Below are 19,683 nucleotides of genomic sequence, written 5' to 3'. Positions count from 1 at the left end.
CGGCCCATCAACACAACAAGAGAGTTCGGGGGGCCTACCTCGAGCCCAACGGCGGCGACGTAGCAGCTCCGGCGGATGGCCCCGGGTCCGGCAGCAGCAGCAAAACAGTTCAGGGGGCCTGCCACGGGTCCGGTGGCGGCGGCGCTGCTCCTCCGGCGGCCTGCCACGGGTCCGGTGGCGGCGGAACGGTTCTGGTGGCCTGCCACGGGTCCGGTGGCGGCGGCGCTGCTCCGGTGAGCAACAGCGAGGCGTGGCACCAGGTCCATGACGTGCCGATCGCTGACGTGGACGGCGAGGAGGCCGCGCTAGACGTGGAGGTCCCTCCGGTCCGCTGACCTCCGGCCGAGCGGGACCCTCCTCGGCCGGCAGCGAGAGCTCCTCCTCCGGCTCGCTGAGCTCCTCAGCTGGCAGAGCGGGCTCCTCCGGCTCGCCGAGCTCCTGCTCAGGCAGCTGGCGGTGCGGGCTCCTCTGGCACTTAACATGTTTGTTGAACATCTTGCACATTCATGTTAACAAAAAACCAAAAACTCTGTAGACATTTAACCTCTCTCTGTCACTCTTGGGGAGGCACTTCAAGTCCTTGAAACGAGGAACCAAAACTATGTAAAACTCATTGTCTCAACGACATTAACAGGTCTGCAGTTTGTTGCAATTCACTTGCCAATTGTGTCAGTCAATATGTCCGAGGTAGACTCACTGAGCCTCCGATGCTCCGCGAGTGGTTTGTCGCAAGCTGTGTGACGCGTTAGCCAAAGTGCTAACAGCATGCCCGGCTAACGTATGCTTCGCGTCAATGGGATATTTTAAGCTGCAAGGGCCAATGTGCATTTATCATCTTCCATATTGAGTTGATTGGTTCAGCTGCCCGTCACTACCAGATCAACTGCCCGTTTGCAGATGTGCGAGGGTAACTCGCTGCCCGAAAACTGCCCGAAATGCATTGACAGAAACATTTTAGGGATTTTTAGTCATTCTGCACTCCAGATGCATTAATTGCGTTACAAAATTTTAATCGCGCTGACTGTAACGGTGGACTAATTTGCCTTAATGCGTTAATTTTGACAGCACTAATGCTGACATTTGTGAATTGAAACATGAAGTACAGTTTTGGTTGGTATGAGGTTAAAAGCAAAATCATTGTACAAATTAAAACTGTGCTTGGTGTTGGCCGTATAAAGCCGTATAACTAGGAATACATAGAAAAAGCTGATTGGGGTTAGATTAAACACTAAAAAGCTCTCTGAAAAAATATTCACAGAATAGAATAGAATAGCCTTTATTGTCATTGTACAGAGTACAACGAAATTGGAGTGCCACTCCCTTGGTGCAAGTTTCAATAATAAATATAAATGTAAAATATAAAAGGTACAAAAAAAAACAATCGTAAGTACTCAAACAATAGTATGTACAATATATACAGGATAGCAGCATTAATATAATGACAGTATGAATAGCAGCATAATATAATGACAGTGACGGTATGGAATAGGTTCAATTGTTTTTGTGCTTATTTACTACGGTGATAGCTCTGGGAAAGAAGCTATCCCTGAATCTGTTTGTCCTGGTTTTATGTGACCTGTACCGTCGGCCTGACGGTAATAGTTCAAACAGTTGGTTGCTGGGGTGAGAGTGGTCCTTGATGATATTGCCAGCTCTGCTGAGGTACCGAGAGTTTGCAGTGACCTCCAGGCTGGGCAGAGAGCAGCCAGTGATCTTCTGGGCTGTGTTGATGACCCTCTGCAGTACTTTCCTGTCTGCAGCTGAGCACCCTGCATACCATGTTGTTATGCCGTACGTTAGGATGCTCTCTATGGTGGCTCTGTAAAATGTCACCAGCAGCCTCTCCTCCAGGTTGTTCCTCCTGAGCACTCTCAGAAAGTGGAGACGCTGCTGGGCCTTTTTAACCACCGCTGTAGTATTTGCAGTCCAGGAGAGGTCATCAGAGATCTGCACGCCCAGAAACCTCATGGAGTGTACCCTCTCCACACAGCTCCCGTGAATGTAAAGTGGGGCCGGGTCTGCTCTGCCCTTCCTGAAGTCCAAGATAAGTTCTTTAGTTTTCGTGGTGTTCAGTTGGAGGTTGTTAACTGAACACCACTCAGTCAGTCTGTTGACCTCATCTCTGTAGTCCGACTCATCCCCCCTTGAGATGAGTCCAACCACTGTGGTGTCATCCGCGAACTTTATGATGGTGTTTGAGAGATGGGTAGGGGAGCAGTCGGATGTGTAGAGCGTAAACAGGAGGGGACTGACAGGAGTCTGACAGACTGTGGTCTATTTGTCAGGAAGTCCTTGATCCAGAGGCAGATGGGGGTGGAGAGTCCCAGGTGAGACAGTTTCTGGACCAGGATCTCCGGGATGATATGATTGAATGCTGAGCTGAAGTCCAGAAAGAGCATTCTCACATAGCTTCCTCGGTGCTCCAGGTGACTCAGCGCAGTGTGGAGCGCTATGGTGATAGCGTCCTCGGTGGAACGATTTTTCCTGTAGGCAAATTGGTGGGGGTCCAGAGTGGGAGGCAGACCGGCCCTGATGTGCTGACAGACCAGTCTCTCAAAGCACTTCATCACTACAGGCATAAGTGCAACAGGCCTGTAGTCATTTGGGCTGGCCACAGCTGTCTTCTTGGCGATGGGGATGATGGTGGAGGTTTTGAGGCAGGGCGGGACGGTGTTTGATGACAAGGAAAGGTTGAAGATTTTAGTGAAGACTCCGGTCAGTTCGTCAGCACATGCTCTGAGAACCTTTCCATGTATTCCATCAGGACCTGCCGCCTTCCTGGGATTCACTGACCTTAGAACACACCTCACTTGGTGCTCCCTAAGTGTTAGTGTGCCAGTGCTGGGGGCGGGTGGAAGTGGTGTGGCAGCTGAGGGCTTGGTCGTCTCAAAGAAGAAACGGTTTAGATCCTCAGCCAGTGAGGCATCAGTCCTAGATGTTGCCTGGTTATTGCTTCTGTAGTTGGTAATGTGATTGATCCCCTGCCACATTTTTCTGGGGTCGTTGTCAGCAAAGTGATCTTCAATCCTCCTCCTATAGGCAGCCTTAGCTTTCCTGATGCCTCTACTCAGGTCTGCCCTGGCCGCCCTATACGCAGCCCTGTCCCCTGACTTGAAGGCAGTGTTGCGGCTTTTTAGGAGGGATTGCACTTCTCTATTCATCCAGGGTTTTTGATTTGGAAACACCCTGACCCTTTTGTTGACGGTGACATTGTCAACACAGTTCCTGATGTATGAGAGTACAGTGTCCGTGTACTCCTGGAGGTTGTGGCTGGAGAATAAATCCCATACAGTTGTTGAGAAGCAGTCCTGCAGTTGAGAAAGGGCTCCTTCAGGCCAGGTTTTTATTGTCTTTGTCTGGGGCTTTGTTTTTCTCAGCAGGGGGGTGTAGGTGGGGGTGAGGGACATGCAGAGGTGGTCAGATCCAGCCAGGTGGGGGAGGGGTGTCGCTCTGAAAGCATGCCTGATGTTTGAATAGACATGGTCCAAAGTGTGTTCTCCTCTCGTAGCAAAGTCCACAAACTGGACAAATTTAGGAAGCACAGTCTTTAGGCACGCTTTGTTAAAGTCGCCGGCGACAATAAAAACCCCATCGGGGTGGGCAAGCTGTTGTTTGTTTATGGTGTTGAGCAAGAGGCTGAGAGCCGTGCTAACGTTAGCATCCGGCGGTATATAAGCAGCTATCACAATAACTACTGTAAACTCCCTCGGGATGTAAAAAGGTCTGCACGAGACTGCCAGAACCTCCAAATCAGGAGAACAGTGTGTGTGAATGATCCTGCTGTTACAACACCACTCGTTATGCACGTAAACACATAGCCCCCCTCCTCTGCTTTTACCTGAGTTGCTGTTTTTGTCAGAAGTGGTTATTAGTGAGTGCATTAGTATTTACATTTTGGATGGATGAGAATCTTTGTTCCTGAACAGGGAGATGCTGTGAAAGCCTGAAATGTCACCAGTGAGACGTGTACTCGTCACAGTACTGGTATTGATCAGCATCACTATGAATTCTGTGTGGATATGCAGTGTTATGGTGCCTGAGCTAACTGAATCTGGATCTTTCAGTGGAGGGTGAGAGCCGAGCGCATACACCAAAAACAGCCTTAAAACAGACTGTTAATGAGCTTCATACTTATCTGCCTACCTGGGGTTAGGCTTTTAATAGCTTCAGGCAAGAAGAGTTAAGGCATAGTCATATTTCTAAAGAAAGTTTGTTTTGTGTGAACCTTCGCAGATTGCTTTAGGTTTCATTTGAGCTGTGGATCAGACACAGTAAGCTGGATATCAGACTCTTAATTTTCAGAATTCTGGTGAATTTGTATGAACTAATTTAGACCTTTTCTGCATCAGTTTGTGGCAGAAACGCACTGAGGCTCTCATGCATTTTGTATTACTTTCAAATAATAATTCTCATCTGTCCTTGTTAAATATTATCCCTACTGAGTCAACAGTCTCTTCTGTACTCATGTGGGTTTGCTTGGGTTTAGATGTGAAGGTCAGAATACTTTCGTTTTCTTTTGTCTGGGGAAGCAACCTGCTTAATGTGCATGTGGCAACTGTTCACACCACTTATACATTTATATATTGGAAACGTATCAACACCTTTTTTTGTTGTCACTCAGATCTGTTTCACTAGGATTTCTATTCATATTCAAACCATGGCAAACATGTCTGTGATCATTTTGGGTATTTCCAGGGTAATTACCAGTTAACAAAATAAACTGTATAGAGGCTACAGCGCATGGAAAGTCATTATTAAGTGCTAAACTCATAGTCTTTTCTTTTTACCATTTTCTGTTAACCAACCACACACCTGTGCGTGGATCATTTTCACTGCAGGATCTCCTACCACACTTCCTGCTGTGCCACGGTAGTAAACATAAACATTGGTTCTTTAAAATTTGAACAAACAACCAATGCTTTGGTTCTCTGGAGAGGACACTTTGCTTTTCATGTTCTTCTTGACAGAAGAGGATTTCTTCCAAATGCAGGAGTGAATCTGGAACAAGATCAGAGACAGAGTGAAATCCTCAGTGGATCTGACTGGCACGCTGATAGAGAAATCATTTGATACAAAAACAAAAAACCCAACATTCTGTGGCATTGATGTAGTGACAGATCCACCATCCCACCTGATGCCTGAATAATGACTGTCAGAAATTAAACAAAGGGAGTGTCCTTGTGCCTAGCAGTTAAATAGGACCACTTTCATGATGAAACATGCTGCTGGAAACATGTTTCCTAGTTGTGTGCCAAATTTTTGACTCCACATGGCAAAATAGCTTACAGTGTTGAAGAATCCTCCAAGGACCTCAGTCCTCAGTAAACATGCTGCTGTGCCATCTGATCTCCTTTTGCGGCTTGTATTTTTGCATCTACATAAAGAGGGAAAAGGCATTCGGGTGTAAAACTGCTTTACAGTAAAACAGTCAACGATCAGAAAGACTAAACGTAAAGAATGTGCTGCATCATGGTGGACATTTTTATGTCTGCCAGAAATGCAAATGGACTGCTTTATTTCTTCCCACACCTTACCCTGGTGCTCATGATTAATGGGAGAGGCGTCGCCTTTCGGATGGAGAACTTCCTCGACAAAACACATTAATACTGAGACCTGTTTTACATTCTCTTTCTGGCTGCATCTATCAGTGAAAGTGCAGGAAAATCATTTGTCTGCATGCAAAATGGCCTAATCAAAACTAGAGATAAAAACACCGAAACTGGAGGGGGGAAAAAAGCTGTAGTATCATGGGAACATGGATTGTGTGTTGCCAAATGAACTACACATTTCATTCTATTGGAGGCATTGTGCATTTTTGTTAATGATTAATGAGTGAGACTTCTCATTTTGGACACAGAATGTGCTTGACAACAGACATCAATAATCACAGCCTGCTTTACATTCTGTCCACCTCTCAGTTAACGTGCGTGGATGGGAGCGGACGACATTTGACTGCATGCAAAATTGGTCAGAGATTTTCATTTGAGAGTGAACATCAAACCCAATTTTCACAGGAGGCTGTAGCTGTGCCTGCCTCTACCTGAGTTTGTTTTTTACTACACAAAGAGCTCATCAAATCTGAAAATCATTAGCTGGCCGATACCGAGTTAGAGAGGGCAAATGGTTTGTACAAAATGTGCACCTGTACCTCGTGTGTTTTTTGGAATGGGGGGCTTCATTATCACATTCATGTTTTATTTTTTCTGTGTCATGACACTATAGCAGAGTAAAGAAAAAATATTTAAAGTGAACATCGACTTGTGTTTGTTGTGTTTGACAGCCAAACACATTGTTCCAAACACCAAAATGGCACAAAAGCCTCAATCAGGGAGTTAAACAGATTTCATGGGGCTCTGTTCTAGTGAAAGATTTACCTGTAGTGTACAACCAACTGCAATTTGCAAGCATGTGACAGCATATTAAAACATCAGAAGACGGCTTCTCTTTGGTATACAGTATTTGTCAAATTGGAATTACAGGACACAATAGACGCAACACTGAGTAAAAGACGTTGAGTAAAAAAACCCAACTGTGCCTAAATTTGTCCACTGTCCTCTTGCAGCCCATCCTTGGCTCTTTAGTTTTTCATTTACAATTTAACTGGGTGTGTACAGCAATGTGTGAAGTCAATGCTGCCACACAGGTCCATTGGGGCAATGGACCTGTGTGGCAGCATTGACTTCACACGTTGAATCTTGACAGTTTTCTTGCTAGTGCCCCCCAAATTTTAATGCATTGTGACAGTTATATCTGGCAAAACGCCTTACATTGTTATTATAATAAAAACTCTTGTAGCTGTCAAAAAAGCAACAAGAACAAAACAAGCATACTCAGTGAAAGATCACCAAAGATTACCCTTTTTAAAAAATATTTTACAGTTTTATTTTGAAAGGGTACAGTGAAGAGGGACAGGAGAGAGAAAGGGGAAGACATTTGGCAAAGGGCCACGGGACAGATTCGAAGCCGGGCTAGCCACTCTCAGCCATGTGGCATATGGTCACCTGCTTATCCTCAACCCACAAATACGATCCTTGCGTTTACCTTGAGTTGTTTATTATATTGCTCTCTTTTTCTTTGCTTTTTTTCTCTTTTTTCTTTCTCAACAGGTGATCAAGGTGATTGATATTAGGGCTGCCACAAACGATTATTTTGATAGTCGACTAGTCACCGATTATTTTTGCGATTAGTCGACTAATCAGATCATCATCCACTGGACATAAAACGTACAGCTTTAATCTCAGCCAAACCGATTTACTCAGGAACAAATAAAATACTAAAAAAAGCCAAACAATAACATTTTTAAGTTATCTAAGTGACTTATTTATCATGTTTAACCTGAGTAGCGAAAGACATCTTCTGTTTCAGTCCGTTATTACACTCTTAAATCCTACTTATTCCTGCATCTTTTGGGATCTTACAAAGCTTCAAACGACGCGTCGACTATTAAATCAGTCGTCGACGATTTTGATAGTCGACGTAATCGTGACTAGTCGACTAACCGTGGCAGCCCTAATTGATATATGTATTTTTTGTCTGTTTATTTTGTTGGTTTTTGCCCTTTATCACCGTCCCTCTTCCCTCTCTTTTTCTTTCCCTCTTTCTTTCTCCCTTTCCTTTTCCCCAGTCAAGTCTGCCCCGTGTTCAGCAAATGAAAATAAAATAAACAATAAAAGCAAAGGTGAATCAAATAGACCAATACGGCAAGGCTAGGATGGTCCATTTGATAAAGTAAATCCGTTGGGCATCTTTCTTTGCCTTTAGACAACAATTCTGATGGCAAAAGAACCAAACGGGACAGGCAAAAAAAAAAAAGAGAGAGAAAGTAAGAGTTTAAATCACCATTTGAACACGCAGGTGATCAGAATAGCATTTGCCAAGAGCAATCTAAGCCTAAAAGTTGTGCAGCACTACACAAAGGCATGGTCTTAACAAGGGGCTCTGATCCTTTTGTGTTTTTTTTTTTCATTTTGCAGCAAAACCTTTCTCATTTTGAATGATAAAAATCTTCAGTAGAAGTGCCAGTAAAATAACGCACACAAAAATAGCTTTTAAAAGTTGCTGCACTTGCTGAGGTAGCAAAGTTTATTTGACAAATGAAAAACAAGAAAAGATCCAATAGAAATAAAATCATGACATAAACCGAAGCATGTATCATGGCAAAACTTTTAGTAGTGACAAGAACGCAACACATTTCCCCCCTGTTTGCATTACAGCCAGCATGACTTTTAAACAAATGTATTTAAATAGGAAATACAAGACTCATCTGGGATGTAAAATCACCATGGCAACTAAGAAAACCGAGGTTTGAAAAAAAACCTGAACTAACTAAATGAATGAAAGCGGTGTAAAAGTAATAAGAAGATCAGGTTCCATGCTGGAGTCCAAATGTCTCTGAGCTCAGGGTGAAAGTATAATCGCTGTATCCATGAGCCTTTCTTTTATTCATCTGAAATTTTCTTGGCTGGTTTTCAACTATGATATAAAGATTATTAAGCGTTGACCCTTTATAGAAGTCTGTTTCCTTGATTCTTCATATCAGTCAATGAATTTAACCTTTAAACCCTTGCTGACACAGTCTTTAACCTTATATTCAAAAATGAATTCAAACGCATCCTGGCCTGCTGGGTCGCTCTTTGCAAACTTATTCTCTACATGAAAACATTCAGAACTGACAAAAGCTTATTTTCAATTCAGGTAGAGAAGCCAAGTATTCAAAGGTACCACACTTGGAGAGGGGGTGGTTTAGAGAAATTGCACAAGACATCTTTTATTTGATTGACTAGTACAGCCATAAAAAAAGTACAGAGTTTTAAATATTTCACTGTGTAAACATCATATATCGCTAGAAGCTTGCACAACGTGGCACAGAATATATGTGACACTGTCAGAGTGAGGTAGTTGGAACCAAGCTGGAGGGAAAGGAACGGGGGGGGGGATGTTAAGGCATTTAAAATGGTAAGCCTGAGCTGAGGGAATTGCTTGGAAACATGGTGTGAAGATTCATCTCAAAGTGCACTGCTCTCTGTTTGTACTTGGTGACATCAGCCTGAAGTGAATAAGGCAGCCTCACAGGGAGTTAACACACCAGAGAAAGTTTATTGCTTCAGGCAACTGCAGGTACATGGAGGGCTGTGAAGGATGTGACGAATGAAAGTCTGCAGTAATCAGTGGAAATGCAATGAGAGGGTGAAAGTGAGTGGATAATGTAATTTTGCAGCAATAAAATTAGATATATAATCAGCTGCTGACTCAAGGCAAATGAGTAAAGGTTTATTACGGCTGTGTTAATAAAAGTAAACCTGATTTCAGCAAGGGCGTTAAAGAAGAAAGCAGGCGGGGATGTAAATGGAAAGAATCTGTGCTGCTTTGTAGCAGTGAAGCACGTCACAGTCATTTACACAAGTCTGCGAGAGATCAAGGGCACGGAGAGCATTTCTTTCCACGCGTGCAGCTGTGCAGTAGTGAGATGCTTTATTTGTTTAAAATCTACACATTCTAGTTACTGTGAGAGAGTGTGACAAACCCAGTGACCTTCAGTCAAATGAAGCGACATGCCCAGAGGTGGAGTGTGATGTAAAGTTTGATACTTTTTTCAAAAGAGCAGTGGAGGTGTGTGTGTATGTGGTGGTGGTGGTATATAATCTACCATTCTTAAAACAGCTATTTTTTCATCTATAATATGTAGGCATTAACGTTATGAAACTTGTAGACCTCAGGCTTAAATAACATCCAAGTTTTCATATTGTGTTATTATTTTCGACAGATCCCATGACTTTCTGACTTTACTACACTGCCGTTGGCTCTGGACGTAAACCTAGTGATTCCTCCTGAAAACAGTGGAACACATAAAAGGAATGGTTTCAGGAAAATACGCTTTCTGTGAGAAATTTGCATTTGACAATCAATCTTACTCTCATAGCTTCATTAAATAAAAAGCCAGCAGTCAGTTAACTTAACCTGGCACAGATTGGAAAAAAAAAAGTTTCATGTTGTGCTTTGCTGGATTATTTCTGGCTCTGAGCAGTTGTCAGACCGCCAGAAGAGACTCTATTAGTACTAGAAGTAATGTTTTACTTCTCTCTACCCTTCTCTTAATCCCTGACAAACCTGTATGTTGGCATTGAAAGGTTTTAGAGCTGTCTAAAACTGATAGATTTAGGCAGATAAGTCTGATGACTGGTTAGGGTTAGGTTCAAATAACTCCCCAAAATTGGTTTGGGTAGACACCTCAGAATAAAATGTAATGTAAAACACACCTCTGGGCAGCATTAGCTTTTAGGGAAATACTATTGTATATATTTTTACTTCTTTGTTCTTTCGAAATGCACTTTAAGTAGTTTGCAGTCCAGTAAAAACAAGTGCAAAGTGCAGGCTTTCCTTATTTTCTTATTTGCTTACTTCCTGAAACCAATTTTCATATGCTTGAGATCATTTGGAGTAAAATTATTTTTTATTTATTTAGTATATGTGTAGCATTCATTTCATTGTTTAGTAAAGTTTGTTTTATGATCAATTTGACATTGATTGAGAGGTTAAAGATCAAGTGTGACTTGATGTTTTTAATCTTTATACAGTACTTTCTATATGTTGACAATACACACCACGCTTGTATAAAGTTGCTGCTTTTTGACCAATTAATCATGAAGTTGACCTTGAAAACTTTATTATAAACTTTAATGGCTTGTTAACATGACCCAAATCTACAGCCTAACGTTTTCTTAGAATTCATTTAAAGCGTTTCAAGCTAATGTGAAAGACAGAATGACACGCACACAAGCAAAATAACCTCCTTGGCGAGAGGTGACAATTTGAATAACAAGTGAAGAAAACCAAAGTGGGTGCTAAAGAAAACGGACATATTTTTATTTTGTACTTCTTTTTTGTATGAATAAAATAAAGATGATGTAAAGTGTTTAGGATTAAACTTTAAGGCTACCTGTTTGACTTTTTCCAGTGTATGTGTTAAGCTAACATGCTGATATTGACTAAAAATAAAGTGTAACATCAGTCTTCAGTTCAGTATTAATTTGCCAAACAATGAAAAAGGATATGTCTTAAAACTTTCATGCTTTGAAGTTTTCAAAAAAAAAGTATTAGTAAATTCCAGCTGGCAAATTTTCACCAGTTATTTAGCTTCAGTTATCTACCAACTGATCCCATGCTCCATTCACATGTGTGAACTGACCTCAAAAACATTTCTCAGCTTATTCAAATCACCTCAGAAGACTTTGCCCTCACTGTTCAATCCCTCAGTGACCCTGGAATCCTCTTTATCTGCTAGAGCAAGAAACATAACCATAACCCCCCTTTTATTAAAATAGAGCACTGAGCTGAAAGTCAATAACTGTGAAAATGAAATACTCTCCATCAAAGGCAGAGACCAGAACATGAAGACTCATAGATCTGATGCCATCAAATGTAAAATCTGGAGCTGTTTCATTTTTTTATTCACTGAGAGGTATTATTAGTTATGAAGCAGAAATTTCACAGAAAATCCCTCTGGATTTCTTCTTGGTTGCTTTAAACAGCTTTTCTTATTCATCCTGTCTGGTGCACTTTGGGATATTGAATGCTGATGATAAAAGAGGTTTTCTTACACTTAGGTTTGTTATAATGTTGTTTTATTAAATAATTGAGCTGGTAGGCTCCTATATTTGTACAATAAGTGTTTATAAAGCCCTTTTCAGACATGGACTATGTATCATCACTGGCTGTACGTGTTGTTGAGAGTAAAGGCATTTTGCCATTCAGATGGGTTTCACGTTATAAATGCTCTTCTTTTGACCATGTAGAGATCGGCTGCGGCCCTGCATGAAGAAATGCTGCCCCATCATTCATTTGGAACAGAAGGCATTCTGGGTACACAGTGGGAGTCTAGCGTTGGTCAGCAAAAAAGTTTCCCTACTATCCTTTGGTAAGGTGCTGTGGTTCTAAAGTGAAAGCTCTATGTGTGCTAATTCCAAAAATACATGATATAATGTAACAGTGGATGCAGAAAGAAAATTGATGAGTATTGTTATGTTATTAATTTATACAACCATCAAATTGTGAGATATGCTACTTGTCTGAATTTTCTAGCTTTGTTAGCTAGTATGACAGATAAAATACCTCCAAAAGATTAACTCGTGCATTGAGCTGGTTTATTTCAATGGCCTTATAAAATAGCTTATCAGTTGTATAGTAGGGGAATTTCAGTGTAGCATCATTTTAATCATATTTAATGGAGATATTTGATTTAATGTTACAGGTAGTCAAAGAAAATGTGGTTCGGTAGCTTGGCACAGATTTGCATATATATGTGACGCACTACTGCAGTTTAAGAATGCAGCTTGCTAACCAAGTTTGCTAGCATGAGCTGATAAGCTAGAATTCTACTCTCTGGAGAGCTAAACCAACACTGGTCATTTCTGGCTTCAAAATAGCAAGAAGAATGCTGCCAAAATGCCAACACCAAGGCTTTAAAATCCACAAAACAGTACGCCTGTCTTTTATATACAGCCTGTGATGTGGACACATCTTCCCTGCTTCAGTGTTGCCACATTGGGCTTTTCCACATGATACTGGGCTATCTTAGCTTAACTAAGCAGGTAAAGAATGTGTTATAAAATGAGCCACTCTTGTACTCCTATGTGTTTCTAAGCTACTAAAAGTCTGACAGTATTTCAAATCGAAAGGGACAAGTGGCCGACTTGTAAGGAGAGCTAGAGGGAGGACTGTGAGGCAAAGGGTGTACGCCAACGTTCTATAAACAAAGGGTAGTTACTGGAGCCTGGTCCACTAATCATGATGATCAACAGTTGCAGCAGTGGCGGTGACACACTGCCCCACCCACACATAACCTAGAGTAATGACTGGTAAATAAGAAAAACTGATTCTTGAAACAGAAGGTGCAACAAAAAGAAACCAACTAAACCACAGAGGAAGGCGTTGAAATGTGACGCTCACTATTGTCTAAATTAATCACTTCATATTTAAGTTAAAACAACTGATATTTTTAATATTGAAGCATTACTAGAATCAGGTGGGTTTGGGTTTGACTTTTAGTTTGCAGTCAGGCTGGGACTTGGATATCACTATATTTTTTTTAAAGTTGGGGTAACATTGATGAATGATTACTGATATCGTTAATGATCACTGGTTTCACTAGTTAGCAGTTCCTGGTTTCAAAGAACGGCTATGCCTTTTGCTATAAAATCCAGAAATCAGTGGGTGATGATAGATCTAACAGGAACTGTAAGGAGTTAATTTGTATTTGATCAGCATGGCAGCTTACCAGACACATCGCTGTGATGCTATAGCTTTGGGACATGGAGGGGAAAGAATACCTTTGTTTATACAAAAATATTCTACAACAAGTGGTAAGGTTGAAGATTTTTAGGTTATTAAATTTAGGTTACACATGTTAGTCTCCTTGTGACAGCATTTTACAGCATTATGTCACCTCTTGGCTAACTAAAAGCTGACAATGTGATGCAATATTGATCCAGGACCAACATGATGCAGGAACGACACCAACAGAGGGATATCAGATCGTGTGCAATCAAACACACATTATTTTATGTTGTGAAAAATGATGGCTGGATGGATGTTTTGTTGACTAGACAATGTTGCTGTAAATTAGGATTACTTATTTAAATTTGACACAATCAGGCATTTAGTTTTATAAAGTGTCCCATGAATGAAGACTTTTCTTGTTCTGCAACACAAGGGGGGAGATTTTTCCATCCTACATGAAAAGATTACCCATTCACTCAGTCTGGCAGTGTGCCACATTGCAAGTATATTATTATTTTTATGTAAAAATGACATTGAAACAGTGGTTGCAGCACTTCTGAGAGTTAACTCCAACTAAGAGGCTTGGTTTAACTCAGCAAGTTCACAGCTCAGCAGATACCTTTCTCAACTATATAATACAAAGGAGTTCAAAAACTGCAGAATTTTGATTTCTAAAATTGTGGCAGAGGTAAGCTGGAGAGAAAAAACTATTTCCACAGAACACAAACTGAAAACACTTTACTGTAACTACACCCTGCAAAGTTGATGACTTCTCAGAACTGAAGATTAGGGGGGGGGGGGGGGGGGGGGGTGCACTTCCCCCCCCTTTACTGTTTGCCACCCCATCTCGTTCTCCCTCCCTCTCTCTCCCTAAACCCCCCTGGAGTCTGTGAAGTGTGAACAGACGCTTTGCTGTCTCAGCTTGGCAATCTTTGATCAACGCAGGGTTGCCAGCCTTCAGTCGGACAAGGTCAGAGGAGCGAGATGACAGTCTGTGTGTTGTCAAAAGCAGGGAGGCGCCACCTGTTTGAGAATAAATTCTGCTCACTCTCCCATCTACCTGCACCCTTAATGCCAAAGAGCTTCAAACTGAGTGGAGTCAACAGCTTGTTTTATAGAAGTAGGCCTCTTCATTGATATGTCCATTAGACGTGTCCCCAGGTATCCTTGTCAAACTCGCTGCCTTTGACAATAACCAACCTTGGGCTCTATGCAAATGTGTGTTGCGCCGTGAGTTACTGACTCTCAAACAGCAGACGGGATCACTTCTAAGCCTGCCTGTGCATTGGTCTGTGTCAGTGCAGCAGATAAATGCCTGTACAGTTTGTTTTCCTGCTCCGATAGCGAGAATGAAATCAACAGGCAAGCTGTGTCGCTGTGTAGTCTTTTTCAGGCAGTCTTAAACCCAATCCTCTTTGCTTCCCTCCAGGGTGGAATTTGAATGACCTGATCAATTTCTAATCAGGAAAGACCTGCAGCCTTTCTCTCGTTGTAATGGAGTTTCCCACAGATCTTCTATATGGCAGGCTTGCTCTGAAATTGTTAAGAGCAAAGGGTAGGTTGCATGTTTTCTAGGGTTCATTTTTCTGATGTCTTTTTTGACCTGCATTGCAATGAATGCATTTTATCACCAGTGTGAATCTGCTGTTACCTAAATATAGAGGTATTTGTGGAATCCTAAACACCACTGCACATCACAATGAAGCCCGGGCCCTGGATAAAGGCAGAGGTGGCCTTTTCATGTTGGAAATGAAACCCCAGGAGGTCTGCCTGCTTTGTGCGTCAAGAAAAGCCACGTTCCAAAAAATACTTAATGATATTCTGGAAATTTTATCAGCAGTGTGTTTCTGAATAACTCTATAGGCTCCGTAGTAGGTTGAACGTGGTTTTTACTATTGCTTCCCAACTATTTTTAGCAGACACCCCTCATGGAGCAGTTTGAGTACGCTTTCACTGACACTACATGTCATGCTGTAAATGTATTTGAATTTTAACACAGGGCTTGTCATATTATATCACAGTTTCTCTAAATAATTACCGTGGTCAAATTCTTCTTTGTGTTTGCTTTTTAGGGGTTTTTTGGTCTTGATTTTGCTGGGATTTGTGGATTATCCAGTGTGTATTCTGGGTATTGGCCCAAAGCAGGGGTAGGCAACTCCAGGCCTTGAGTGCCGGTGTCCTGCAGGTTTTAGATATCATCCTGTGGTTATCTAAAACTGGCCTCTGGAGAACTTCAAGCCATGTTGGGGAGGTAATTTAGCCATTTGAATCAGCTGTGTTGGAGGACAAGGACACATCTAAAACCTGCAGGACACCAGCACTCAAGGCCTGGAGTTCGAGACCCCTGGCCTAGAGGCCTGTGGACAGTGGGAAGCCCTTCTGATCCTTCTGGAAAAAAAAAAAAAGACTTTCAGATTTTTATTCTGTTCAACCACTAGTTTTGAAACCATACATTATACAGCCATGCAAAACAGAACATTTCACGGGATTCTAAGCAGTCCTGTGAAAAACCAAATACACTCTACGATTTAGTAGTTTGTAAAACAACCTTCAGCAGCACTAAGTTAATCATTTTCCGCATGACTTTATTAGTCTTTCAAATTGTTGTGGAATTTTGTCCCACTCTTTTTTGCGTTACTTCAGTTCTTTGAGATGTTTGTTATGTAGGGCTTTCTAATGGTCCTGATCAGGTTTGCTTGGATTAACACCTGGATTCTGTTTTCAGCCATTCTGTTGTAGATTTGCTCCTGTCCTTGGGATCATTGTCTTATTGCACGAGGCAATTTTGGCCAAGCTTTAGCTGCCAGACAGATAACCTCACATTTGACTCTAGAATACTTTAATATTCGGAGGTGTTCTTGGTCAACTCCGTGACAGCAAGTTGCCCACTTCTTGTGGGCATGAAATAAGCAAGTTAATCCAGACGTTAGCTGCTGCAACCATCACAGTGGACTCATGACCTGAAAGTGTGGTCAGAGCTAAAGGAAGAGGCCAAACTAGCTGGAGAAGCAAATAACCACTAATGTTGTAACAATGATGTAATGATGTGCTGATCTGCTGTCTCCTTAAAAGTGAAGTTTCACCATAAATCTACCCTCCGAAGGGAATATTCTTATTTTGCCTAGACGAATGAATGTGAATGTGTCTAATTATAAAAGAAAAAGAAGATTTAACACCAAATCCAATTAGCTAGGGCCAACCGAACACTTGTCCCCATGCATCTGTACCTTGATGCCTTTTTGACATCAAAATGGGATTGTTGAGATGAGTAAATATCACCAAAGTGGTATCTGTCAGCTTATCCCAACTAACTAGCTATGCTCTGGTCTCAAAGACGGTATATAAATGATGGCAGTTGCCCCTGATTTTAGGTTGTGCATTTTGAAGTCTAAGAATTATTTTTAATCCTGCTTTAACCCTTGATGTTGCCACTCGCATGGTAGTATCCGGTAGTGCATGGTAGTACCGACAAGCAGGTCTTGCTGTTGGTAACCCACCTTTGGAAGTAGCAGGGTAGTTGTTTTTTATCTAAATGTTTCCCCGATGCTAACTAGCAGACTCCAGGTTTTCCTGTCTCGTGTTTCTCGTGTTTTACCAGCTGACTGGCCAACCGGCCAGGTTGCTAGGTAGCTAGCTAGTTCATTGTTGATATTCCTAATTAATGTGGCTGATGGCAAGTGCAAAACTGCAATACTAATGTCTGCAAAGAAACATGGATGAAAACAGCAGCGTGACTGTTCGTACTGGAGTTTTACAACCAAAAAGTAGTTATTCTCCAGTTAGTCAATGATTTCTATGTTCAGTCTGTCTTTTTATGTATGCCACAGGGGAGTGGGGGGATGAAAAAGGGGATTACGGTTGCTTCCTGTTTCATTCCAGAAAAGCTGATATGATTTTGCTGAAGACATTTATGGTTTTTGATGATGGTCTTTTTTAAGAGCTAAAAGACTTTGATGCATCCTGTGTAATTTGGCAACAACAGAACAATAAAGAAAACATTTTTCACAGTCTTGCAAATTGTACTGCAGTACAGTCTCCTCTTGGAACTGTTAGTGCTGTGAAATTACAAGAAGCCAGCTTTGAAGAATGTGTGTTGTGATGTGTACTGAGCCACCAGCTTTCTGGCAATGTGTTTGATTTGATTTGATATACCTTTATTAGTCCCACAAGGGGAAATTTCATAAGGCTGCCGACCTATTGCACGCAATGGCGGCGCCATCTTACCCTCTGACCATACGTACATTACACAAAACATCACATGGGGAAGACAGGTCAGAGAGGTATAACAATGGAAAAATGCACCACATGAGGAAAGAGAAAAAAATAACTCCCCCCAGACTGAGCTCCAATAGGGAGATCAGTTTGAGAACAGAAAAAAACACCTCTGCACATAGCACATGAAAAAAACTCTTAATGCACCAAAGAAACACATGACAAGCAACAGGGATGGGTAAAGGTGAGAGACAGCCGATTGAGACAGTACATCCGGGCCTGCAGCCTGTGCGCTGGTCTCCTTGATCCACCGTCAGCATCGGAAGGGAATAAGATTTATAAGATGTATGTGTGTGCGTGTCCAGAGTTCGGCAGAGACAGTGTCCTTCACCCTGCTAGGCTAAGTAAACAGTCTTCCAGCCAATCCAGGTGGCCTTGCATGGAATGGGAAGAACAGACTAAACACAGTCGTTATCAGGGTGTTTTTGTTCGGCTCCAGCCTTGAGACCGCAGGTGGTTAGGATTTGGGTTAGTATTAGGTTTGCCTGTAAACCTATGTATGGAATTCTCCTATTTGACACACAAATGGATATCCTATGATACAGGTACTGTAAGGCCAGAATGGTGGAAAAAAACCTTGATTTTAAGGGTAACATGTTGTAATCTGTGATTCTAGGCTTTCTTAGCATAAAATGCAATCTAACCCTACGCTTAAGTGGTTTGTCAGTGAGCTGGGGGAATTCAAGAAGTCGATGTTACACAATGTCCTTTTATTTGCCTTCTAGGTGGATTATTAAACAATGGATGACACAACAGTCACTGACCTCAAAGAGTCAACATCAGAGCAGTCAGTAAATCGGATTTACACTCATAAACCTGGGACCACCAGGCTGGAAGAACCACACAGCAGATTTATCTTCCTTTGATTTGAAAGGAATCTGCAAAGAAGTCACATTGATGGATTTAATTAAGGACGTTTTTGACTGAAACCCCGAGTTGTCTGAAAAATAATCGCAAGTCATTTTGACGCCGTGTTTTGACACATCTGAGTCACCTGTACCATGTGGTCAATGGGCTTGCTCTTTTCTCATACCTTTTGGACTCTAGATTTATCGTGATGCTGCTTTTTTCTGTTGCGCTCTCGGAGTTTCCCACAAGCGGAATTTGACTATCGACAACATGCCTCTGCTCAAAGTCAGGAAAATCAGGACTTTTGCTCTCCTTTTTTGTGTGATTACATTTACAACTTTCCTGTTCAGCTATACCTTCCGGGACCCTTCACTCTACTTCTTTAAGTACGCATTTCGCCTGTCGGACAACTTCTTCTCCAAAGGGCTGTGTGCCTGTCGTCAGTGCATAGCAGAGCTGGAGGATGACCCGTGGTTCGCCGAACGCTTTAATCAGTCCATCCACCCTCTGATGACCAGAGAGAACAGTGCCCTCTCGGATGAAACCTTTAAGTGGTGGCAGGTAAGATTCAGGGGATGTGTGTGGGGGGAATTTGCAATGCTGTTTCTACACAAGATTGGTAATAAAAAAGCACATTCAGCATTCGAGAGAAGGTGAGGTGCTGAAAAGGAAAGATCATGAATAAAGAACAGAGTTTACACACTGCTGTAATGCTCCCACGACACATTTGTGTTTGCCACATTGATTGTTTCAAATCCAACAAGTCCTTACCAGGATCAAGTTGTGAAGCAAACTCCCACGCACAATTTGTTCATATTTAACAAGCAAGATGGAGAATATGGAAATTCTCTCCCAGAGAATCTGTAGATAACGAGAGACATTTTCCATACATGACTTGAAAGTGTAAAAGATGCTTTAACTGTTCACTCACTGGAATCTGTCTCCATCACACTTTAGGCCAGGGTTGTCAAACTCCATTGTAGGCCTTAGTGTTGGGCCACTTAAGTGAGCCGATGTTGTACCGAGGATGGTGTCCCCGACAAAATTTGTTTCCCCTGCGTCGGGAGCGTTCGCTGAGCAGGGAGGCGGATCCAGTTTACTCCGCCTCCATTACAGTCAAGTAGACGTGAATGTAGTGATGTTTTAGTTTTGTAAAAAAGTGAAAAATGAGTGTTGTTGCATTGCATTGTTGAGCGTTACAACAGAAAATCATACATTTATTGTTCTCACGTGGTATTCAATGGGATTATTTCAACAAACCAAGGACATTTTGCCTGATAATTATTT

At 41.9% G+C, this 19,683-nt stretch overlaps 1 protein-coding gene across 5 annotated transcripts in view; it reads left to right on the top strand.

Annotated features, from left to right (window-relative positions):
* The window catches only part of LOC308385175 (CMP-N-acetylneuraminate-beta-galactosamide-alpha-2,3-sialyltransferase 1-like), a 97,764-nt gene that overhangs the window by 33,411 nt on the left and 44,670 nt on the right, over positions 1–19,683 (top strand). For 3 of the 5 annotated variants that reach the window (XM_080863962.1, XM_080863965.1, XM_080863964.1), the window contains one exon: positions 18,273–18,957. In XM_080863962.1, the coding sequence (XP_080720088.1) occupies positions 18,667–18,957 (291 nt within the window). In that variant the 5' untranslated portion in view covers positions 18,273–18,666. Of the gene's footprint in view, positions 1–14,704; positions 14,831–17,968; positions 18,093–18,272; positions 18,958–19,683 lie in introns of those variants that run through there. The other 2 variants (XM_080863963.1, XM_080863966.1) reach the window with 2 other exon arrangements.

The sequence above is a fragment of the Rhamphochromis sp. 'chilingali' genome (assembly GCF_963969265.1).
Source record: "Rhamphochromis sp. 'chilingali' genome assembly, chromosome: 17".
Taxonomy (NCBI): domain Eukaryota; kingdom Metazoa; phylum Chordata; class Actinopteri; order Cichliformes; family Cichlidae; genus Rhamphochromis; species Rhamphochromis sp. 'chilingali'.
This window is presented reverse-complemented; position numbering and strand designations above follow the sequence as displayed.